Below are 18,870 nucleotides of genomic sequence, written 5' to 3'. Positions count from 1 at the left end.
GACATCATAGAGATAATTTTAGTTGCCATTCATTTTTTGCTATTACGTTTTCCCAAGCTCTTGTTTTCGTCCCTGTCGCCTGTTATTTTCTTTCTAATTAGCACTGATCATGTCGATCACGAATGGTACTTCTAGAAGCGTTTCGGCAATGGGCCATCCGGCGGTAGAGAGGTACACTCCAGGCCATATTGTCTGCGTAGGCACACATAAAGTTGAAGTGGTAAATTATTTAGCAGAAGGTGGCTTTGCTCAAATTTACGTGGTGAAATTCCTAGAGTATCTTAATGAATTTGATAATACAGCAAGTGTTCCCTTAAAGATTGGCGATGTCGCATGTCTGAAAAGAGTATTAGTTCAAGATGAGAATGGATTGAACGAGATGAGAAATGAAGTGGAGGTAATGAAGAAATTGAAAGGGGCCCCAAATATAGTACAATACTTCGATTCCAACGCCTCTCGCCGTCGTGATGGCGTTCAAGGATTTGAGGTTCTTTTGCTAATGGAATTGTGTCCAAACAAATCTTTGCTAGATTATATGAACCAACGATTGTCAACGAAACTGACAGAAGCTGAAATTGTGAAAATTATGTATGACGTTGCTCTTTCTATCTCTCAAATGCACTACCTTCCTGTGTCCTTGATCCATCGCGATATCAAGATTGAAAATGTCTTGGTAGATGCCAAAAACAATTTCAAGCTAGCTGATTTTGGGTCCACGTCGACATGTTTCCCAATTGTCACTACTCATCAAGATATTGCTCTTTTGACTCAAAACATCTATGTGCATACTACTCCGCAGTATAGGTCCCCTGAAATGATTGACCTTTACAGATGTCTGCCCATTAACGAAAAATCAGACATATGGGCTTTGGGAGTTTTCCTTTACAAATTATTATTTTTCACCACCCCTTTTGAAATGACAGGTCAATTTGCTATATTACATTCCAAATATGAATTTCCTGTCAACAAATATTCATCAAAACTAATCAACTTAATCATTATCATGTTGGCGGAAAACCCAAATTTGAGACCGAACATTTATCAAGTATTATACCATTTATGTGAGATTTTAAATGTGGAAGTTCCAATCGAGGATAAGTATGCGGAAGGTGCCTATAATTTTTCTAAATATACGCAGTTTCAGAATAAATTACAAAATGTTCAATTGCAAATGTACCAGCTACAACAAAAGAAAATTATGCAGAACAATAAATTGAGTGACTCAGAAGAAAACTTACTGAATGACATGTTTCTTTCTTCTTTTGAAATCTCATCCAAACTTCCCATGAACGCTAGTGACGGTCATGCCGCTGTTTCTAGAATACCATCTCAAAATGTCGGCCAAGAACTTGAAGAAGAGAAAGAAAGTCAATCCGATCAGAGGAAGTCTACCCTGTCCGAAGATAAATCGTCAAGAACAACATCGAATGCTAACAGTTCTGGTACAGCCAATAATCCTCAAGAAATCAATACAATCCAGTCTCCAGGTATAGAGGACAAATCAATTTTTGAAAATAAAACTCCTGGAGAGTTATATTATCCAAGCGTGAGCGAATTAGATACTTATTTGGACAAAGAATTGGTCAAACAATCAAGTGATCCGACTATTTCTGAACAAAGTCCTCGTTTGAATACCCAATCACTACCACAGAGGCAAAAGAGCACAAGCTCTTATTCTTCAGGTGGCAGATCAATGAAGAGCACATCATATGGTGCAGCAACGATCGGGTCAGACGAAGCCTTGGCGAACGAGAAAACTGCTGGTATTAATAAGATGAAACAACATAAATCGAATAATCCCTTTCCAAAAATGAATGTTGCATACCATTCTACGAATGAATTGAGCAATGACGCAAGTAACTTTTTCCTGGAAGAACAACAGCAAGGCCAGAGATATCAGCAAGCTCAAAATCAAACAGGTACACAAGGGAATACCTTTCCAGATGAATCTCAGTATCAATCTAGAGTTGAACAACAGCAGCAACAACAGGACCAACCCAAAGGACCTGCTAATTATAGCCAAAGAAATTTCTACACTGGGAGGGATCGGTCCAATAAACCTATGCAGTTGGGTGGAACTATTGCTGGAGATAGTGGTAATAGAAGAGTCAACTTTCAGAATATTTCTCAAAATTACGCCACGAACTCCCAGTCAGGATATCTCCCAAGTCAAAATTCCCCAGCAATTCCAATGGTGAGACCTGTTATTTCCATGAATCAGCAGCAAGCGCAACAGATACAAGCCCAGCAATTGCAGGCACAACAGATGCAGGCAAAGCAACAGATGCAAGCCAAGCAGCAGATGCAAGTTCAGCAACAACTGCAAGTCCAACAGCAAATGCAAATTCAAAATGCAAATAATAATGGTACTTACGTCTCTGATAGAACAAATCATACCACAGAAGATATGAGAAATGCTCAGGGGGGTGAACCTCCAATTCTTGCAGGAAATTCTGCAAATGAACCAATGCACTCATCCTCTAAAAATGAAGCTCTCTTAATTGAACTATCTCCATTAAAAGAAGATGCAGGAAAGCAATCTTTCCAAGATACAAATGAGCCTCAAACTGGCGGTATCGAAGATGCCGGCGGTTCAGGAACTATCAAAGGCTCGAACAATAATCGAAATGGCGTTTTAAATTTAAGTTTGAATGAGATGGACTTATCAAGAGATGATACTGGTGCTGCTGTCTCCTCCTTTTCATCGTCTTCATCGTCTGCATCAATTCAACAAGCTAAGCTTTCTGGACGCAAAGGTTCCAGTAAGAGGAACAATTATTCAACAGACGAATTGGGAGATAGTATGGTCTCCAGCGAAAGCATTGATATTGATTTGGATGATGCAAGGAGAGGAAAAACAGCTGAAAGAAGACCACTCCATAATGAAAGAGGTCATAAAGACCAGGCAAGATCAAGTGATGCTAGTAAGTCTAATCAATTCAAAAGCAAGGACTTCAGCAGCGTATCAACAAGGCAACCGCGGCAGTCATTGGATCTGAATTTCCAGGAAGTAAATCTGTCTTCACCAACGTTAACTCAAGAGCATAGAAATAAAAACGACTCGCCAGCACCAAATTCACATCACTCGTATAGAGTTTCACCTCATGCTTCCACCGCAATAACTGAGAATAAGCGCCACAGTACTGGTCACGAACTGTCAACCCGGTCAAATGGCAAGCATGAAACACACAGGACTGGTTCCAAGCAAAGGCACGATTTGGAAAGATACCGGCATTCGAAGGATAAGGATAGCAATAGCAGCATTACTATTAGCACCTCAACTCCATCAGAGATGAGAAAATCCTTCGCTAGGGCCCGTCAATCGCTTGATTTGGAAAGGGTCCGTCGTGAAGCGATGGCAAGTAGTGCATCCAGTAGTGGTGGCAGTAACGGGAAAAGGAGATCTTTTTTCTCAGTCTTTAGAAGCGAGAAATGATTCGATAAATAGAGCACATATAAAATCATATACATACATTGTTACATATAGAGGCGCAGACAATCCGTATATCTTCCTCAAAAACTAAATTGATAGAACAATAGTAACTCAAATCATATGCATTAAGCATATCGTGCGAGATGACGTTTACTCCTGACGCGCTTAACGAGAAGCGGTTAAGTGAAGAGTAATAGTGCTCGCAATTTGACAGAAATGACACCATTTTAAAAGTACTAGAGATAAAGAGTGTAGAAACCGGAAGAACAAAGGTGGAACATATCATAAGGGGAAGAAATGACACAACATAAAAGCTCGATGGTGTACATACCCACCACTAAGGAAGCTAAAAGACGTAATGGGAAATCAGAAGGCATACTAAATACTATTGAAGAAGTGGTGGAAAAGCTTTATTGGACCTACTACATACATTTACCCTTTTATTTAATGGCCTCTTTTGATTCATTCTTCCTCCATGTTTTTTTTCTCACAATTTTCAGTTTGAGTTTCTTCGGTATACTAAAGTATTGCTTCCTTTGAATGATTATTTATATCCTTATTCGGTTAATAATAGTATAAGCTGGAGGCAAGGGGACAGAAAATTTAGGAGGATATCATGGAGGATAGAGTTACATAAATATACACACAATACATAAACTAATAATTGCTTGTGGCTATAGGATATAATTTATAACAGTTGATGTGCCTTTGAAAAATGACATCGTTTGGAATGAGATCAAATTTATCACTTGATGAAATCACAGTGAAAAGCGACTTGCAATGGCAGTAGAGATGACAGGTAAATTCATCCAAAAAGAGAGCCCGAAGTCTTTCTCACATTCAGAAATGGCAGAAGCAGTACTAGAAAACGTTAACGTTCCTGCAGTCGTTTCAAAAGATGAGTGTATTTATTGCTTTGAATCCCCTTATAATGAACCATTGGCCCTCAATGCATCACCTAAACATTCATTGAATATATGCTTAAACTGTTTCCAAGCTACGTGCAACAGACATGTTCCACTCCATATCCGAGTCACAGAATATGCTTGCGATACCATACATTCCAATTATTTAACTATTGCTAAAGTGGAGAAACCTAAGCAAGAAAATGTAGAAGAAAATAATAACAACAAAAAAATAAAGCTACAGGTAATTGAGACGTCAGAAGACGACACCCACAACACTATTTGGAGTTTACAAAGGTTCAATGGTGAAAATGTTCCCAGGACCGTACTTTCGAAGTCGACAGACTCTGACATTTCTTCTACGGCCTTGGAGAAGATTGAAAAGATATTAAAGGCGAAGTCACAAGACTTCGAGGATAAGAAGAACTCCTGGGTGTTAGAAATCAGCACCTGTCCACATACAGAAAACTTTCAAATTCCATCTAAGCCCGAAAATACTGTGAATTTAAACCAATGCTCTTCCTGTGATTTGACTCAAAATCTCTGGTTATGCCTACATTGTGGTAATATCGGATGTGGCAGGGAACAAATCGGGATTGATGGTCACTCGCATGCTTTGGATCATTATCGGAGTAATAATAATCACCCATTAGCTATCAAATTAGGGTCTTTAAGCTCTTCAACCTATGATCTGTATTGTTACGCATGTGACGACGAAACTAGATTTCCAGATAATGTTAATTTAGGCAGTGCACTACAAATATACGGAATTAACATACAAGAAAAGATTGCGGATGAAAAGACTCTAGTTCAATTACAAGTGGAACAGAACGAAAATTGGCAATTTAGAATGGTCGATTCTAGCGGTAAAGAATTTGAAAAATTATCCGCTAGTAAGAATTATGGCTGTGGTCTGATCAATTTGGGTAATTCCTGTTACTTAAATTCGGTTATACAAAGCTTGGTGAATGGTGGCGTCCCGAATTGGTCCTTGGATTTTCTAGGAAGTAAATTTCCACTGGATGTTGTATATCCGGACAATAATTTAAAGTGCCAATGGATCAAGCTACTCAATGCCATGAAATGTGAACCCGAACTATATCCAAATGGTATCAAACCTACTACTTTCAAGAAATGCATTGGGCAAAATCATCAGGAATTCAGTTCCAATAGACAACAGGATGCGATGGAATTTCTAACCTTCCTTTTAGACTTGTTAGACAAGAAATTTTTTTCAAGTAGTTCTTCAGGTATTCCAAATCCCAACGATTTAGTTAGATTTATGATGGAGGATAGGCTCCAATGTAACATTTGCGGGAAGGTTAAATATTCTTATGAACCCACAGAGGCTATACAGATTCCCTTAGAGGAGAATGATGAACCTCAAGATATGTTAGAGAGAATCAAGGCGTATTTTGAAGGGCAGACGATTGAATTTAAATGTGCTAATTGTAAGGAAAAGGTTACCGCAAATAAAAAACCTGGTTTCAAATCTCTTCCTCAAACACTTATTTTGAACCCAATAAGGATTAGATTACAGAACTGGATTCCTGTTAAGACAAGTAATGAGCTTTCTTTACCAGGTTTAATAGACAGGGATGATATGCTAGATGTTTCGTCTTATTTATCACAAGGATTTGATCCTCAAACTGAAAACTTATTGCCTGATGAGGACGAAAACCGTAGCTCTTTTACGCCAAACCAATGCAGTATTTCTCAATTAATTGAAATGGGCTTTACTCAAAATGCTAGCGTGCGCGCCCTATTTAACACCGGAAACCAAGACGCTGAGAGCGCTATGAATTGGCTATTCCAGCATATGGATGACCCTGATTTAAATGATCCCTTTGTCCCGCCTCCTAATGTCCCCAAGAAAGATAAGAGAGAAGTGGATGAGGTATCATTGACTTCAATGTTATCCATGGGACTAAATCCCAACTTATGTCGTAAAGCCTTGATACTCAACAACGGAGATGTTAATCGTAGTGTTGAATGGGTATTTAACAACATGGATGATGATGGAACATTTCCCGAACCTGAAGTGCCAAATGAAGAACAGCAACAAAAAAAGGATCTTGGATATTCGACCGCTAAACCGTACGCTTTAACTGCAGTTATTTGTCATAAGGGAAATTCTGTCCATTCTGGTCACTATGTTGTTTTTATTCGTAAACTAGTGGCAGACAAATGGAAGTGGGTTCTTTATAACGATGAGAAACTAGTTGCTGCCGACAGCATTGAAGATATGAAAAAAAATGGTTATATTTATTTCTATACAAGATGCTAAAAGAACGTTTACACACACACACACACACACACACACATATATATATATATATATATATATATATATATATATATATTTTGCATTATATGTGTATGATCAAATCTATCGAGTTAAATATTTCTACATATTTCAGTAATAAATCCATTTCCATTAGCTATTTTGCAATGTTTTTTCTTTTTTTTTTTTGCTGCTGTTACCTTCGCCGCTAAAAAATCATTTAAAACAAGAAAAGAGTACATTGTTTGATGAAACAACAAGCAAGAAATGTAAACGATAGTCAAACTTAGTAAGAAGAGAATCAGCTGGCTTGGTACTTGATCTTTTGATTTGACCTCATTCTTTTTGCATACACGGCTCGTTTGGAATACTGTTGTAAAAATGAATTACATGGCTTATGATTATGATCCCCAACATTCGTTGGAAACGTCCTTTAACAATTTGGCATTTCATCCCCACCAACAGTCACAGCAACAAGCCCTATACGAATCTGGTGAAAGAAACGATGCCAGGCCGGGATTAATGAACACCTTAGGTCAGGCGAGTAAAATGAATAATTCCATGCTTCCTCAAGGTTCGTCGGCTAGTCCCTTAACGGGTCAACATAGCTTGAACAGTACAACAAATTTCAACATGCCCCCATCAATGAATACCTATAATTACCAGAATGTACCACAAGCATCTATGAGAAATACTCTCAATCATAACAATATCATGAATGGGGCAACTGCTAATGATTATTGGCTGGATCCAATGAATAATATGACAAATAACAAGGATACTAATGGGAATCCTAATGACTCGATGTCATCAATGTCTAATATGACCGCTAAAACCTCAATCAATAGTACGGCATTCAAGAATTCATTTGTTCCTTTTAATCATGTGACAGCGCTCTCAATGAATAATGTCAACAGCAATGAGATGAATTCAAATAAAGATGACAGAATGGAAGCATTGGAAGTAGAACTACAAATAAAGGAAAGTCAAATCGAATCACTCGAGAACGAAATTCAAAGGCTAAAGAAAATTTTCAACGAGGGGCTAAACTACAAGCAGAATGAGCATAAGTATGAGAAGGAAAACTGCCATATACCCCAAACTTTCGAATTGCCAGCTTCCTTGGAAGTGATATTCAGAAAACTGTCATCGTCACTGCATGCAAAGGAAAAGGAGTTAGCAGAGACGAAAGAAAATCTGGAAAGTATATTAACTGCACTGGCGCTAAATCCAACAAATTCAGTGACTAAGTATGGCAGGTATGATGCAGAATCGATTGCTCACAAAATGGTGGTAAGATTAGAAAACTTAACAAACGAGAACAAAGAAATGGCCAAGATGTTAGCATATGGCAGATCAAAAGAGACCCAAATTGAACTGCAGTTGGCCAAAAAAGAAAATCTAGAATTAAGAGAAAAAATCGCATCTTTGGAAGCCCATTTGGCTTCAAAGGAGTCTTCAAAGGAGGACGTTGCTAATTGAAAGAGGTTTACTCATTATCGAGAACATATGGCTAATTCTAAAAAACGAAAAAGAATAATATGCAAATATATAGATATGTGTATATGATACAAGCTTTTTTCATGAAAAATAAACGGAAGAGAATTTTTGCTTTTGTCCTACACGAGGAATGTATCAAAGACTATTACTTTTTTAAGTATGTTGTCTTAGATGGCTGAGTTTTATGCTTTTTCCAAAAAGAGCAACGTAGCTGTTATTTATTTACTTAGTTATTACCTCCAGATAACGTGTCTAATCTCTTACCTCTATTTATAAAAATTATTCATTAAAATACTATTGAAAATTGGAGTATATACTTACAAACGTATATATTTTTTTAGAAGCATCAAGGCAAGATCAAAGCTATGCCGCTTTGTTCCTGATGTTCTCCATTTTTTGCTGGCTTCATTAACAAAGACGTACTTTTAATCCTAGAGGTTCATAAAAGTGAACAATCAGTGTGAACTTTTATGGATATTACATAATACATTTAACGGCATTCCATTTAACAATAAAATTCAAATGTGCTCAGCTGTGATTCATTGAAATGATAGGATACATATTATTCGTTATGCCACTCGCAAACGTACAGCGGAAAATTTTGTGTGTGTAAATTATCTTGATGGTAACCACCGGAAACAATATAGGAAGACTACTCCACGAAGAAAAGCGTTCATGATGATACAAGGCAAACCACAGCTTACAAGGCAAACCACAGCTTACATGCCGCCAGCGCAGCTACAACATAGATCAATTAGACACAGACAACATAAAACGTTCGCAATTGCTGAACAGCAATCGCCACAGTTACAACAACAACAACAATCATTTCTTGGTGGCGGCGGCCCTTGTTGTATGTATATAGGTTGCGGTTGTGGTTGATAATACATCGGTTGTGGTTGATAGTATTGATGTCTCATTGTGATGTCGCACTTTTTTTTTTTGATGATATTTCTCAAAGTACAAGGACCTAGACAAAATCAATTGTTCATCTAACAAAAAGTGTTGTTTTACTGATACTTTTATATATTATTGCTGAACAAGCATTTTTCGAGGCTGAAAAGATGCTAACCTAAAAATAAGACATTTTTGGCTTTGCGGCACTATAACGGATCATGTCACTTACAGAAACGCCAAGAAATTTCCCGTAAATTATTCACCACAGCATCGAGGTGGCTTATTTCTTTCTTAACTGATGCAGCACGGCTCAGCCCCATATCTGCGAGATCTCCATTCTAAGAGTGTCCGATAATTCATGAAAAAATATATAAAAATAAGGTCTTACCCGGATTCGAACCGGGGTTGTCCGGATCAAAACCGAAAGTGATAACCACTACACTATAAAACCCTTTTATTGATGGTATTTCTGACAATTTTTTAAATTGAGTGGTTTGAAAAATAATTGATCAATAGGAATTACCATTGAGAAATAGATGAATTTTGGAATAATTGTTGGAAGTACATCGTTTTTCAAACGCTATAATATTGTGAATACAAAAGACACTAGAATTACTCCACGCGAAGAATTCACAAAGAGAGTTGCTATTTCGACATTATAGCATTATTATTCTCCTTTCATTGTAGAAGTTGTCATCCAGCTTCCATTACATCCGTTGACTTTTTTTCAATCTTTATGTCATTCTCTTACACCTTATATGATAATATACTAGTAATATGAAAACTCGTCAATATTAGTATTTGAATTTCATTAGAACACAAAAGTGTATATCACCTTGATATTCCACTCACGAGCTACAGGTAGTAGATTGTTTAATGACTTGCTCAACAAAATAGCGTGAATTATCACTAAGTAAACAACGGCTCTTCTCACACCCTGAAAAACAAGTACTCGAGAGTCTGTGTTACTTGCCTCGCAATTGTTACCTAAGATGGACAATTACCGATGGATGACTTCATCATCTGTCACAGCCATCGCTTTTTGCGCTGCCATATAATACATGTTAACCGTACGCAACTCGGTGAACATAACCGTGGGGTTACTTTTGTTTGAGTAGTTAGATGTAGTGTCTTTCTTGATGGTATAAGCTACTATAATATTAGGAACGGCCGATACCTGGCGACAAAAGTTCAAAATACCCAACGGGCAGCTGGGCTTATGGAACAACGCAAAAACAATTTTCGGTCATTATATCAAAGTTTATGGCTATGAAACAACAATATGTGTGGCTGCATGTTTAGCCAATGACGCCTTTTTTATAACCCTGCCAAATCCCAACTTCAAGGCAGCTTAATACCTCCAATACATCTTTTGGGAGGTTGATTCAAACATTCACAGCAGAGTAGCTTATACGCTTATCAACTCATCTTTCCTCTGATTAAAAAGAGACTCTGGCTTGCTTTGTAATATTATTTATTTTGGCTCAAAGTTTTTACTTAATTTCCTCCATTATTGCTCTATTCGGAAATTTTTAATAACTCTCAAATGCTTAAAGATCGCCCATGTTACTTGAGTTTTTAATTTAAATAGTTCACCTTACTTGAATGTTCTATTGGGTAAAATAGAATGATTTGAAGATGGCAAATACTAAAAATATCATAGCGCTTCATCTTGATTACCATTATTCCGGTGCTTTTATGATATTGCGTATCAACTTCATTTAAAGAAAAACCTCATTTCAGCTGAAAGTAAAAGTATTGAGTACTCTACTGGCAGTAGCTGGATAATTGAAAACTTACGAAGTGCCGCCACAACAGCTTTTTTTTTATTTTCGACAGTAAACCAAAAGAATAGAAACGCCTATAGTTAGTATATATGTGTTTGTATATTTCTTAATACTTATTAAACTCATCTAACCCACGTTGGTAGCCTTGATCCCATTCCCACATAAATTCGCTATCTTTTTTGGCAGAAACGTATTCAGCTCTTCTTTGCGACTTCCATGAATGCCATCTACCAATTAATGAATTGTCAAATTTCCTAAAGGCAATTATATCATCAACAGCTGTCTTTATGCCATCCTCAAACCTCCAGTGTTCAAAATTTTTACCTTTACCGTTCCAATAAGCCTCGTGTTCATGGATTATTGAATCTATTTTCTTCTTGTCGACTTGTAAGTCATCACCGTGAGGACGTTTTGGTAAATTTCCTTTCTGCATCATGGGAGCTAAGCCCCATTCACCTCCATCACCGTATTCAAACTGCAAAGTCCAAAAAAACCAACCCCAACTAGCTACATGAGAAAATACATCTGCTTGGGTTTGTACGTATTTTTGAACAATAGCGTCTCTGTCGCCAGAAGTTTTATTCCAAGTTTGTCCATCAAGAACACCAGAAAATTCACCAACAGTATAATCGGCATCTTCATGAGGAAAATTCACAGTATTTGGCAAATCCTTGATAATGGAATTGGCATCCTTCGACTTATCAGAATCAGAAAAACAGCGGTAGACATGAGAATCAATGACCACTATTTCACTAAAATGTTTTTCTTTAACCCAGTCTGCCCATTGTTGGGGCCACCAACCATCGGATATTATGACAGGTAAACCTGGTTGAAGTTTTTCAACGGTATTAATGGCTTCTGAATAATAGAATTTTTGGCCCTTTGGGTTATTATCAAAACATGCCTCATTAACCACTTGAATACCAATGATGTTTTCGTTGCCCAGAGTCATTGTGTTAATAATTGCAGGTAAAATATCTTTGTAGACTTTGGTCATGTACTTTTCCTTGTGGAAAAACGCAGCTTCACCACTCTTCGAGCCACTGTGTGAGTCGCAATTAGCGCCTCCTGGTAGACCATGCAAATCTATCAATACACCAATGCTCATTTTCTTGGCATTATTGATTAATTCGCCAAGTTTTTCCCAAGGTTTGGCTAACTCATAAACTTTTCTCAATGGGGCAAATGGAAGCGAATCTAAATGCTTCCCATCTTCGACATGCCAATATCCAATTGGAATACGTAACGCTGTAATATGGGCATCTTTAGATAGCCATTCCCAGTCAATTCGATCAATGTACTTTTTATAGTGATCGCTTAACATTTTCGCAACGTCTTCAGAAGAATGCTTCTTCAATTGTTGGGAAATAGCATCAAATTCGCTATCATATTCTTTCCCATCGATTGTACAAATGGTTTCTTTAGAAAAAATCCATGGTTCGAGCACAAATAACGCACCCAAGTTTACACCATAATTGTAACGGTACTTGTAGATAGTTGATCTATCAAGGTCCTTTGCAGGGGGTAGTTTCGGTAGTGTTGTAGATAAATTTTGACCTCCCTTTTCAGAAACTTTGAAATGCTCAAATTTGTTTCTAAGTGAGCCAATCATTCTGTGCAGTTCAAAAGTTTTAATAAATTTTATAGATGGATAGAGAGTCTTTTTTAAAGCAACTCTTCCCAACAGAGTTCGAATTGAAGAAAAGAAAGTTATGTCTTAGTTCATCCATCCCCCCTAATTCCCTTCTTTTAAGCATTTTTTAAGCCATGATGGCAGAGAAAATGTATATTAAAAAAATATTACTGAAGGATGCGAGGTTCGAACTCGCGCGGACAACCGTCCAACAGATCTTAAGTCTGCCGCCTTAGACCACTCGGCCAACCCTCCGTATAAATGAATAGTTATTTTCAATAACCACACTTATATTAATTGTATTAATTGCAGCACTCTTTCTTTAGTAGCTCCTCCGGAGACCTTTATGAAATGATGGCGTTTCTTCTTTTAATAAATAATGTAACGAAAGTATTTTTAAAAGTCTTCTTTACCGTTGATAGAACCTTGGGCTAATTTAACCAGTACATTTATAGTGTGTCAGATTGTTCTATTAAGCAAAAAAAAACGAAAAATTTCAGAAAATATACGGGTGAGTTGACATAAAGAGTTTAACAGCAAGAAAACGTCACATTTTATGGAGAGGCCATCTTTTTTGGATCAAGAACCACCTGCAGGTTACGTACCAGGTATTGGTCGTGGAGCCACTGGATTTTCAACAAAAGAAAAGCAAGTGGTTAGTAATGATGACAAAGGAAGAAGAATACCGAAAAGGTACCGTGAAAATTTGAACAACCATCTTCAAAGCCAACCGAAAGATGATGAAGATGATGAAGCTGCAAATGTATTCAAAACGCTTGAATTGAAATTAGCACAAAAGAAAAAGAAAAGAGCTAATGAAAAGGATGATGACAATTCAGTTGATTCTTCAAACGTGAAACGGCAATTTGCCGATTTGAAAGAATCATTAGCTGCTGTAACGGAGAGTGAGTGGATGGATATTCCGGATGCCACAGATTTTACAAGAAGAAACAAGAGAAATAGAATTCAAGAGCAATTAAACAGAAAAACTTATGCTGCACCGGATTCGCTAATACCTGGGAATGTTGATTTAAATAAATTAACGGAAGAACGAGAAAAATTATTGCAATCTCAAATAGATGAGAATCTTGCACAATTAACGAAGAATGCAAGTAACCCTATACAGGTTAATAAACCGAACGCTGCTACCGATGCCCTAAGTTACTTAAAGGACTTAGAAAACGATAGAGTAAATTCTCTCTCAGACGCAACGTTAGAAGATTTACAGAAAATGCGCACAATTTTAAAGTCATACAGAAAGGCCGATCCAACAAATCCACAGGGTTGGATAGCTTCTGCCAGATTAGAAGAAAAGGCAAGAAAATTTTCAGTAGCAAAAAAAATAATAGAAAATGGTTGCCAAGAGTGCCCTCGAAGCTCCGATATTTGGCTAGAAAACATTAGACTACACGAATCTGATGTTCACTACTGTAAAACATTAGTGGCAACGGCAATAAATTTTAATCCAACGTCTCCGCTTCTTTGGTTCAAAGCTATTGATTTGGAAAGCACAACGGTTAACAAATATAGAGTAGTGAGAAAAGCACTGCAAGAGATTCCTCGAGATGAGGGCCTATGGAAGCTAGCTGTCAGTTTTGAAGCTGACAAAGCGCAAGTTATAAAAATGTTAGAGAAAGCCACACAATTTATTCCACAAAGTATGGATCTCTTGACTGCATATACTAATTTGCAAAGCTATCATAATGCTAAAATGACTTTGAATTCCTTCAGAAAAATCCTTCCGCAAGAACCGGAAATTTGGATTATCTCTACACTCTTGGAAGAACGAAATAACCCAGATATACCTGTAGATAAACTAGTTAGTTTGCTCAAGGAGGGTTTATTGGAACTCTCTAAAAATGGGTACAAAGCGACCTTGTCAGCATGGTTGAAACGTGCAGAGGCTCTAAATGATGCGCCCAATTCAAATTTAACCTGTCAAGCCATCGTTTACGCTATATTAGAATGGTTAAGAGAAAGTGGCGAGTATGAGTCTGAGTTGAATAATGTTGATCAGATATTAGAAAAAATGCCACACTCAAAGGTACAAATTGCTGTCTTAAAAAAGCTTATTCAGTGGGATCCTTGTGATACAGTTCTTTGGTCTAGACTGAAAATGGCCACTGAAAGCTACCATAAAATTGAAGAGTTATTAGCATTTTTCCAGGAGCTGCTATTTCAGACCAAGAATAGTGATGATATACGAGCAAATATGAGGGAGAAAAGCCCTGGCTTGTTAATGATGTATGTAAGCGAATATTGGAAGGCCCAAAAAGGGGATACTAGGCAAACACTAGTTTTGATTGACCAGATTATAGATTTCGCCCCGCATAATTTGGATTTACGCTTTTTCAAGATAAAGTTATTAGGTCGTTCACTACAACTTGATGAATTACGAGATTTTTTTCAGCAAACTTTCTCCTCTTTAGAGGATTTTAAGATCAGTGGCACGGAAAGATTATATTATAAATACGTAAACTTTCTGCGGTACCAAGATCTGAATGAAGAGGCTATAAAATTCTTGAATGAGAGATGTTTGAAATCATTTCCCATCTGCCACAAATTTTTTTTACAGCTGGGTCAAATTTATCATTCCATGGGCAATATTGAAATGAGTAGAGAAACCTATTTGTCTGGTACAAGGTTAGTGCCCAATTGCCCTTTATTATGGGTTTCCCTATCAAAGATTGACGAGATTGATCTAAAAAATCCAGTAAGGGCAAGATCAATTTTAGATAGAGGATTGTTAAAAAATCCTGACGATGTATTATTTTACATTGCTAAAATCCAAATGGAAATAAGACTTGGTAACTTAGATCAGGCGGAGTTACTCGTCACACAGGCATTGCAAAAGTTTCCAAGCAATGCTTTACTTTGGGTGGAGCAAATCAAGCTGTTTAAGCATGGAAACAAAAGTTCGTTAAAAAAAACAATTTTTCAAGATGCTTTAAGAAGGACACAAAACGATCATCGCGTTCTTTTGGAGATTGGAGTATCCTTTTATGCAGAAGCGCAATATGAAACATCATTAAAATGGTTAGAAAGAGCTCTGAAAAAGTGCTCGCGTTACGGAGATACATGGGTTTGGCTATTTAGGACATATGCAAGGTTAGGCAAGGATACTGTTGATCTCTACAATATGTTCGATCAATGTGAGCCTACTTACGGACCCGAATGGATAGCCGCCTCCAAGAACGTAAAAATGCAATACTGCACACCTAGAGAGATTTTATTGCGCTTGATGAATGACAAATAAAGTAATTCTATCTTGCGTTGTTTTCTACTTAGCCTGCGCGTATATTTATATGTATGTATGTATGTATACACATAATTGATAGAAGCGATGCTCAAAAAAAAAGTTAAAGAAAAGAATTAGATTTAATTAAGATTATAAGTAGTGCTTCATAGGTATTAAGACAACAAATGGTCTTTCTTACAAACGTAAAAATTTGAAGCAAAATGATGTATGTGTTTAAGGAATTTATTCGTATTTTTTTAATGAAAAAAAAATTTAAAAACAGTGCATATTTATTTGTGGCCTTTGGTCGCTACAATCCAATCCCATCTTCTTTCATGTATTAACACTTCATCGTTGCGCGTTATAATGCAGAAGATAAAAAAAGGATCGAAGTGTTTCTTTTCCAGCGAAGTTTCGGTCTCAAATAATAATACGTCAGGAAAAAGAAGGAAAAAAACATTGCTACATCAGCAGATCAAAGCATTTACTCAGAGTCGGTGGCTACATCCTCCTCCTCTTCTTGGGCTTTCTTGGCCTTCTTGGCCTTCTTAGCCTTCTTAGCCTTCTTCTTGTCCTTCTTGTGCTTCTTCTTTAGCTTTAACTTCTCCTTGATACTAGAGTCAGAATCAGATGACTTGAAAGAAGCTGGAGATGGCATCTTCTTTTCAGCAACTGGACCAACATGTTCAGCGGGTTCTTCGTCGAAGATTAAACCTAATCTTTCAATCCCCAAATAGTTAGCCAATGGCATGAAAAGAACTGGCAAGATAGATAGGATCAACAAATCAATAATACCATAGAAAATGGTAGCAGAATCTGGTTGCAAAACGTTACCACCATCTGTGATACCAAAACAGGTTGGGTAAGCAATCAGCCACAAAAACATGATGACACTCATGAAAGTAATGAAAACGTTAGAGACATCCTTACCTCTGGCCTTGACCAGGTTGAATGTAGTTGTCATCAAACTAATACAAACAACAATGGCAGCACCAATACCAATGGTGTAGTAACCCCATTTGTAAGTAGAGTGGACACAGGCAGCAATCAACCAGCAGACAGTAAATATTTCAGTCATACCAACATTGAAAGCAATTTGCCATAATGGAGTACCACCAAGTAGAGACATTTGAATAATTGGCCATGGGAAAGCCAAAAACCAGCCAACGTATCTAGCGTAAAAAATTTGTCTGTAACCTGGGTGCTCCTTTTGGGTAGAAGTTTGTACATGGTTGTACTTTGCTCTGACTGGGATCCAACCCAAGTTAGAAGCCATGGTGAAATAAGCAATTGACATGAACAAATTTGGAGCAATGGCCGTATAATATACGAATCTGTCCTTAACTGGTTTTCTAAACATTAGTGGGACTAAAATCACACCGAATAGTAGGTTAACACAAAAAACGGTGAAAAGCCAGTCTGAACCACGAGATGTAATGTGGAAATCAGCACCGGTTGGTGGATTAATTTTGATGGCTTCGTTACCACCTCTTTTCAATAGTTCAACATAATCAGACATTTTGATGCTTTTTTTAAAAAATAGTGTCACTTTAAGTTATCAGGAAAATTAGAAGATTTTTAAAATTAAATATTAATAATTAAAGAATTAGTGGTTAAACGTTATTAGATTGTTTGGAATTAAAAGAAAAAAATTCTAGATTGATTAAAAATAACCAGAATAAGCTATTAGTTTTGAGTAAAAAAGGGTTTTTAGAAAAAAAATTATGGTAAGTTCTTAGGACTTCTTGTCTATGTTAAAGTATCCAAAGATAAATAGATAGTTTTTTTCGGGTTGGAATATTACTGTTATTTGCTGACACAATCTTGACACTTGATTATATAATCGTAAATGAGAAAAGGTTAATAACAAATATCGAAGAAAACAAGAGAAGAAAAGGGCGGAAAACCATAACTAACACACTGTCTTACATGTAAACCGAATAAGTTCGGTTCTTTATATATCTTTTCGGTAAGCTTCCAGTAATTGAAAGGATCATGAATAAGCAACAACCCGATGAGGAATCATCCCGATCTAACATTGAAATTTTCTAGGGGTTTTACTAACTAATCTGATTGGAAAGCACAATTATCCAGTGAACTACTAAGATGACGAAATTATTCGTTTACACAGAAATAGTGAAAGGCATTTTTGCTTTTACAAGAGGCTATTTTTTTTTTTCTTCATGCTTCTTAAAGGGATTCATGCATTGGACCGGAGAAAAGTCCGCAGAACGACCACTCGAGGGTAAGAAAAAAACAGCTCAGATTTCCTATTTGAGGCAAATTATGCGGAAATTGAAGAATCGAAAATCACGGAAGTGGTACCAAAATCGGTAGGTTGTTTTCAATTTACCCTTTTTTTCCATTCCCTCATTTAGAACCCATAGCGAGGTCGAAATATCCCTTAGCCATTGGTGTGATGTCTATAGTTATTTCCCTCAGTCAACCCAAAGCAAGATTTACATTGTGTTAACGTATGCCGTGATATGAACAAACACACCGGCCTACATAGCTAAGTTAATCAAAGAAGGTGTAGATAAACTAGGTTACATAACTGCCTATTGGCAAGCTTTCTTGCTATCTTAACAGCAAAGCTCTTAAGTCGTGATCTTCTCTTCTGATTCTCTTCCGATGGCATATAGATTTGAAGACGACAAGGAAAGCTAAGCAACTTCCTAGTTTTCGTCTAAAAAAACCGAAGGTTTTTCCGGTGATTTTCGGAAACATGCAGAAGAGTCCTTAGAAATCTTAGGTAAATTCACTCGGCATGTCTGCTAAAGATCGGTCTAGGCCATGCGCGTAAAACGGGAAAGGGTTCGCTCAATGGCAGATGCTGCCATACGAGGACACAACCAAGATGAGGCCTCCCAAAGCGGTACTCGCGTTAAGAAAGAAGGGCTTTGGAGGCAACCGGGTAGGGTGTCTTCTTTGTAAAGTTTGTCTAATGTTGGAGAATGGTTGCCACCCGGGGAAGAAAACTGCTCAGGGCGGATAACAGGAAAATAACATGTTGCGTGCACTTGTTTCCGTTGAAGGGAGATGGAAAGACTACTTAAAACAAAGTAAAGAAAAACATCTCAAAAATATTGAGAGAAAATGTGGTCCAGGAACCAAAGATGGTATACTATTTTGCTTTAGTTTATTTTTGCCTTCTTGTTTAATTATTACTCAATTGGTATATGTAATTGAGTAA

General features: G+C 37.1%; 8 protein-coding genes and 2 non-coding genes across 10 annotated transcripts, besides 1 other annotated feature; 5 read left to right on the top strand and 5 right to left on the bottom strand.

Moving 5' to 3' along the window:
- Window positions 1-109: 109 nt before the first annotated feature.
- AKL1 (serine/threonine protein kinase AKL1) lies at window positions 110-3,436 on the top strand (the record flags this gene model as incomplete). The annotated part of the gene is made up of 1 exon (NM_001178407.1): window positions 110-3,436. One exon carries the CDS (start codon window positions 110-112, stop codon window positions 3,434-3,436), a length of 3,327 nt encoding a protein of 1,108 aa, NP_009615.1.
- Window positions 3,437-3,730: 294 nt separating this feature from the next.
- On the top strand, window positions 3,731-3,973 carry TSC3 (Tsc3p; the record flags this gene model as incomplete). Its single annotated transcript, NM_001184442.3, has 1 exon — window positions 3,731-3,973. One exon carries the CDS (start codon window positions 3,731-3,733, stop codon window positions 3,971-3,973), a length of 243 nt encoding a protein of 80 aa, NP_116327.3.
- Window positions 3,974-4,279: 306 nt separating this feature from the next.
- Window positions 4,280-6,625, top strand: UBP14 (ubiquitin-specific protease UBP14; the record flags this gene model as incomplete). Its single annotated transcript, NM_001178406.1, has 1 exon — window positions 4,280-6,625. The coding sequence occupies one exon, from the start codon at window positions 4,280-4,282 to the stop codon at window positions 6,623-6,625; it is 2,346 nt and encodes a 781-aa protein (NP_009614.2).
- A 378-nt stretch (window positions 6,626-7,003) lies between these two features.
- MUM2 (Mum2p) lies at window positions 7,004-8,104 on the top strand (the record flags this gene model as incomplete). Its single annotated transcript, NM_001178405.1, has 1 exon — window positions 7,004-8,104. The coding sequence occupies one exon, from the start codon at window positions 7,004-7,006 to the stop codon at window positions 8,102-8,104; it is 1,101 nt and encodes a 366-aa protein (NP_009613.1).
- A 737-nt stretch (window positions 8,105-8,841) lies between these two features.
- Window positions 8,842-9,042, bottom strand: MNC1 (Mnc1p; the record flags this gene model as incomplete). Its single annotated transcript, NM_001270739.1, has 1 exon — window positions 8,842-9,042. The coding sequence occupies one exon, from the start codon at window positions 9,040-9,042 to the stop codon at window positions 8,842-8,844; it is 201 nt and encodes a 66-aa protein (NP_001257668.1).
- A 356-nt stretch (window positions 9,043-9,398) lies between these two features.
- YNCB0013W lies at window positions 9,399-9,470 on the bottom strand. Its single transcript has one exon. It is a non-coding gene; the product is annotated as a tRNA-Gln (tRNA).
- Window positions 9,471-9,545: 75 nt separating this feature from the next.
- Window positions 9,546-9,838: a long terminal repeat (Ty1 LTR).
- A 1,074-nt stretch (window positions 9,839-10,912) lies between these two features.
- Window positions 10,913-12,418, bottom strand: MRX18 (17-beta-hydroxysteroid dehydrogenase-like protein; the record flags this gene model as incomplete). The annotated part of the gene is made up of 1 exon (NM_001178404.1): window positions 10,913-12,418. One exon carries the CDS (start codon window positions 12,416-12,418, stop codon window positions 10,913-10,915), a length of 1,506 nt encoding a protein of 501 aa, NP_009612.1.
- A 192-nt stretch (window positions 12,419-12,610) lies between these two features.
- YNCB0012W lies at window positions 12,611-12,694 on the bottom strand. The gene has a single exon. It is a non-coding gene; the product is annotated as a tRNA-Leu (tRNA).
- Window positions 12,695-12,995: 301 nt separating this feature from the next.
- On the top strand, window positions 12,996-15,695 carry PRP6 (U4/U6-U5 snRNP complex subunit PRP6; the record flags this gene model as incomplete). The annotated part of the gene is made up of 1 exon (NM_001178403.1): window positions 12,996-15,695. One exon carries the CDS (start codon window positions 12,996-12,998, stop codon window positions 15,693-15,695), a length of 2,700 nt encoding a protein of 899 aa, NP_009611.1.
- A 466-nt stretch (window positions 15,696-16,161) lies between these two features.
- YRO2 (Yro2p) lies at window positions 16,162-17,196 on the bottom strand (the record flags this gene model as incomplete). Its single annotated transcript, NM_001178402.1, has 1 exon — window positions 16,162-17,196. One exon carries the CDS (start codon window positions 17,194-17,196, stop codon window positions 16,162-16,164), a length of 1,035 nt encoding a protein of 344 aa, NP_009610.1.
- Window positions 17,197-18,870: the final 1,674 nt, after the last annotated feature.

The sequence above is a fragment of the Saccharomyces cerevisiae genome, chromosome II, assembly GCF_000146045.2.
Source record: "Saccharomyces cerevisiae S288C chromosome II, complete sequence".
Taxonomy (NCBI): domain Eukaryota; kingdom Fungi; phylum Ascomycota; class Saccharomycetes; order Saccharomycetales; family Saccharomycetaceae; genus Saccharomyces; species Saccharomyces cerevisiae.
Note: the sequence above shows the minus strand (reverse complement) of the source record. Positions and strands in the feature narration are given on the sequence as shown.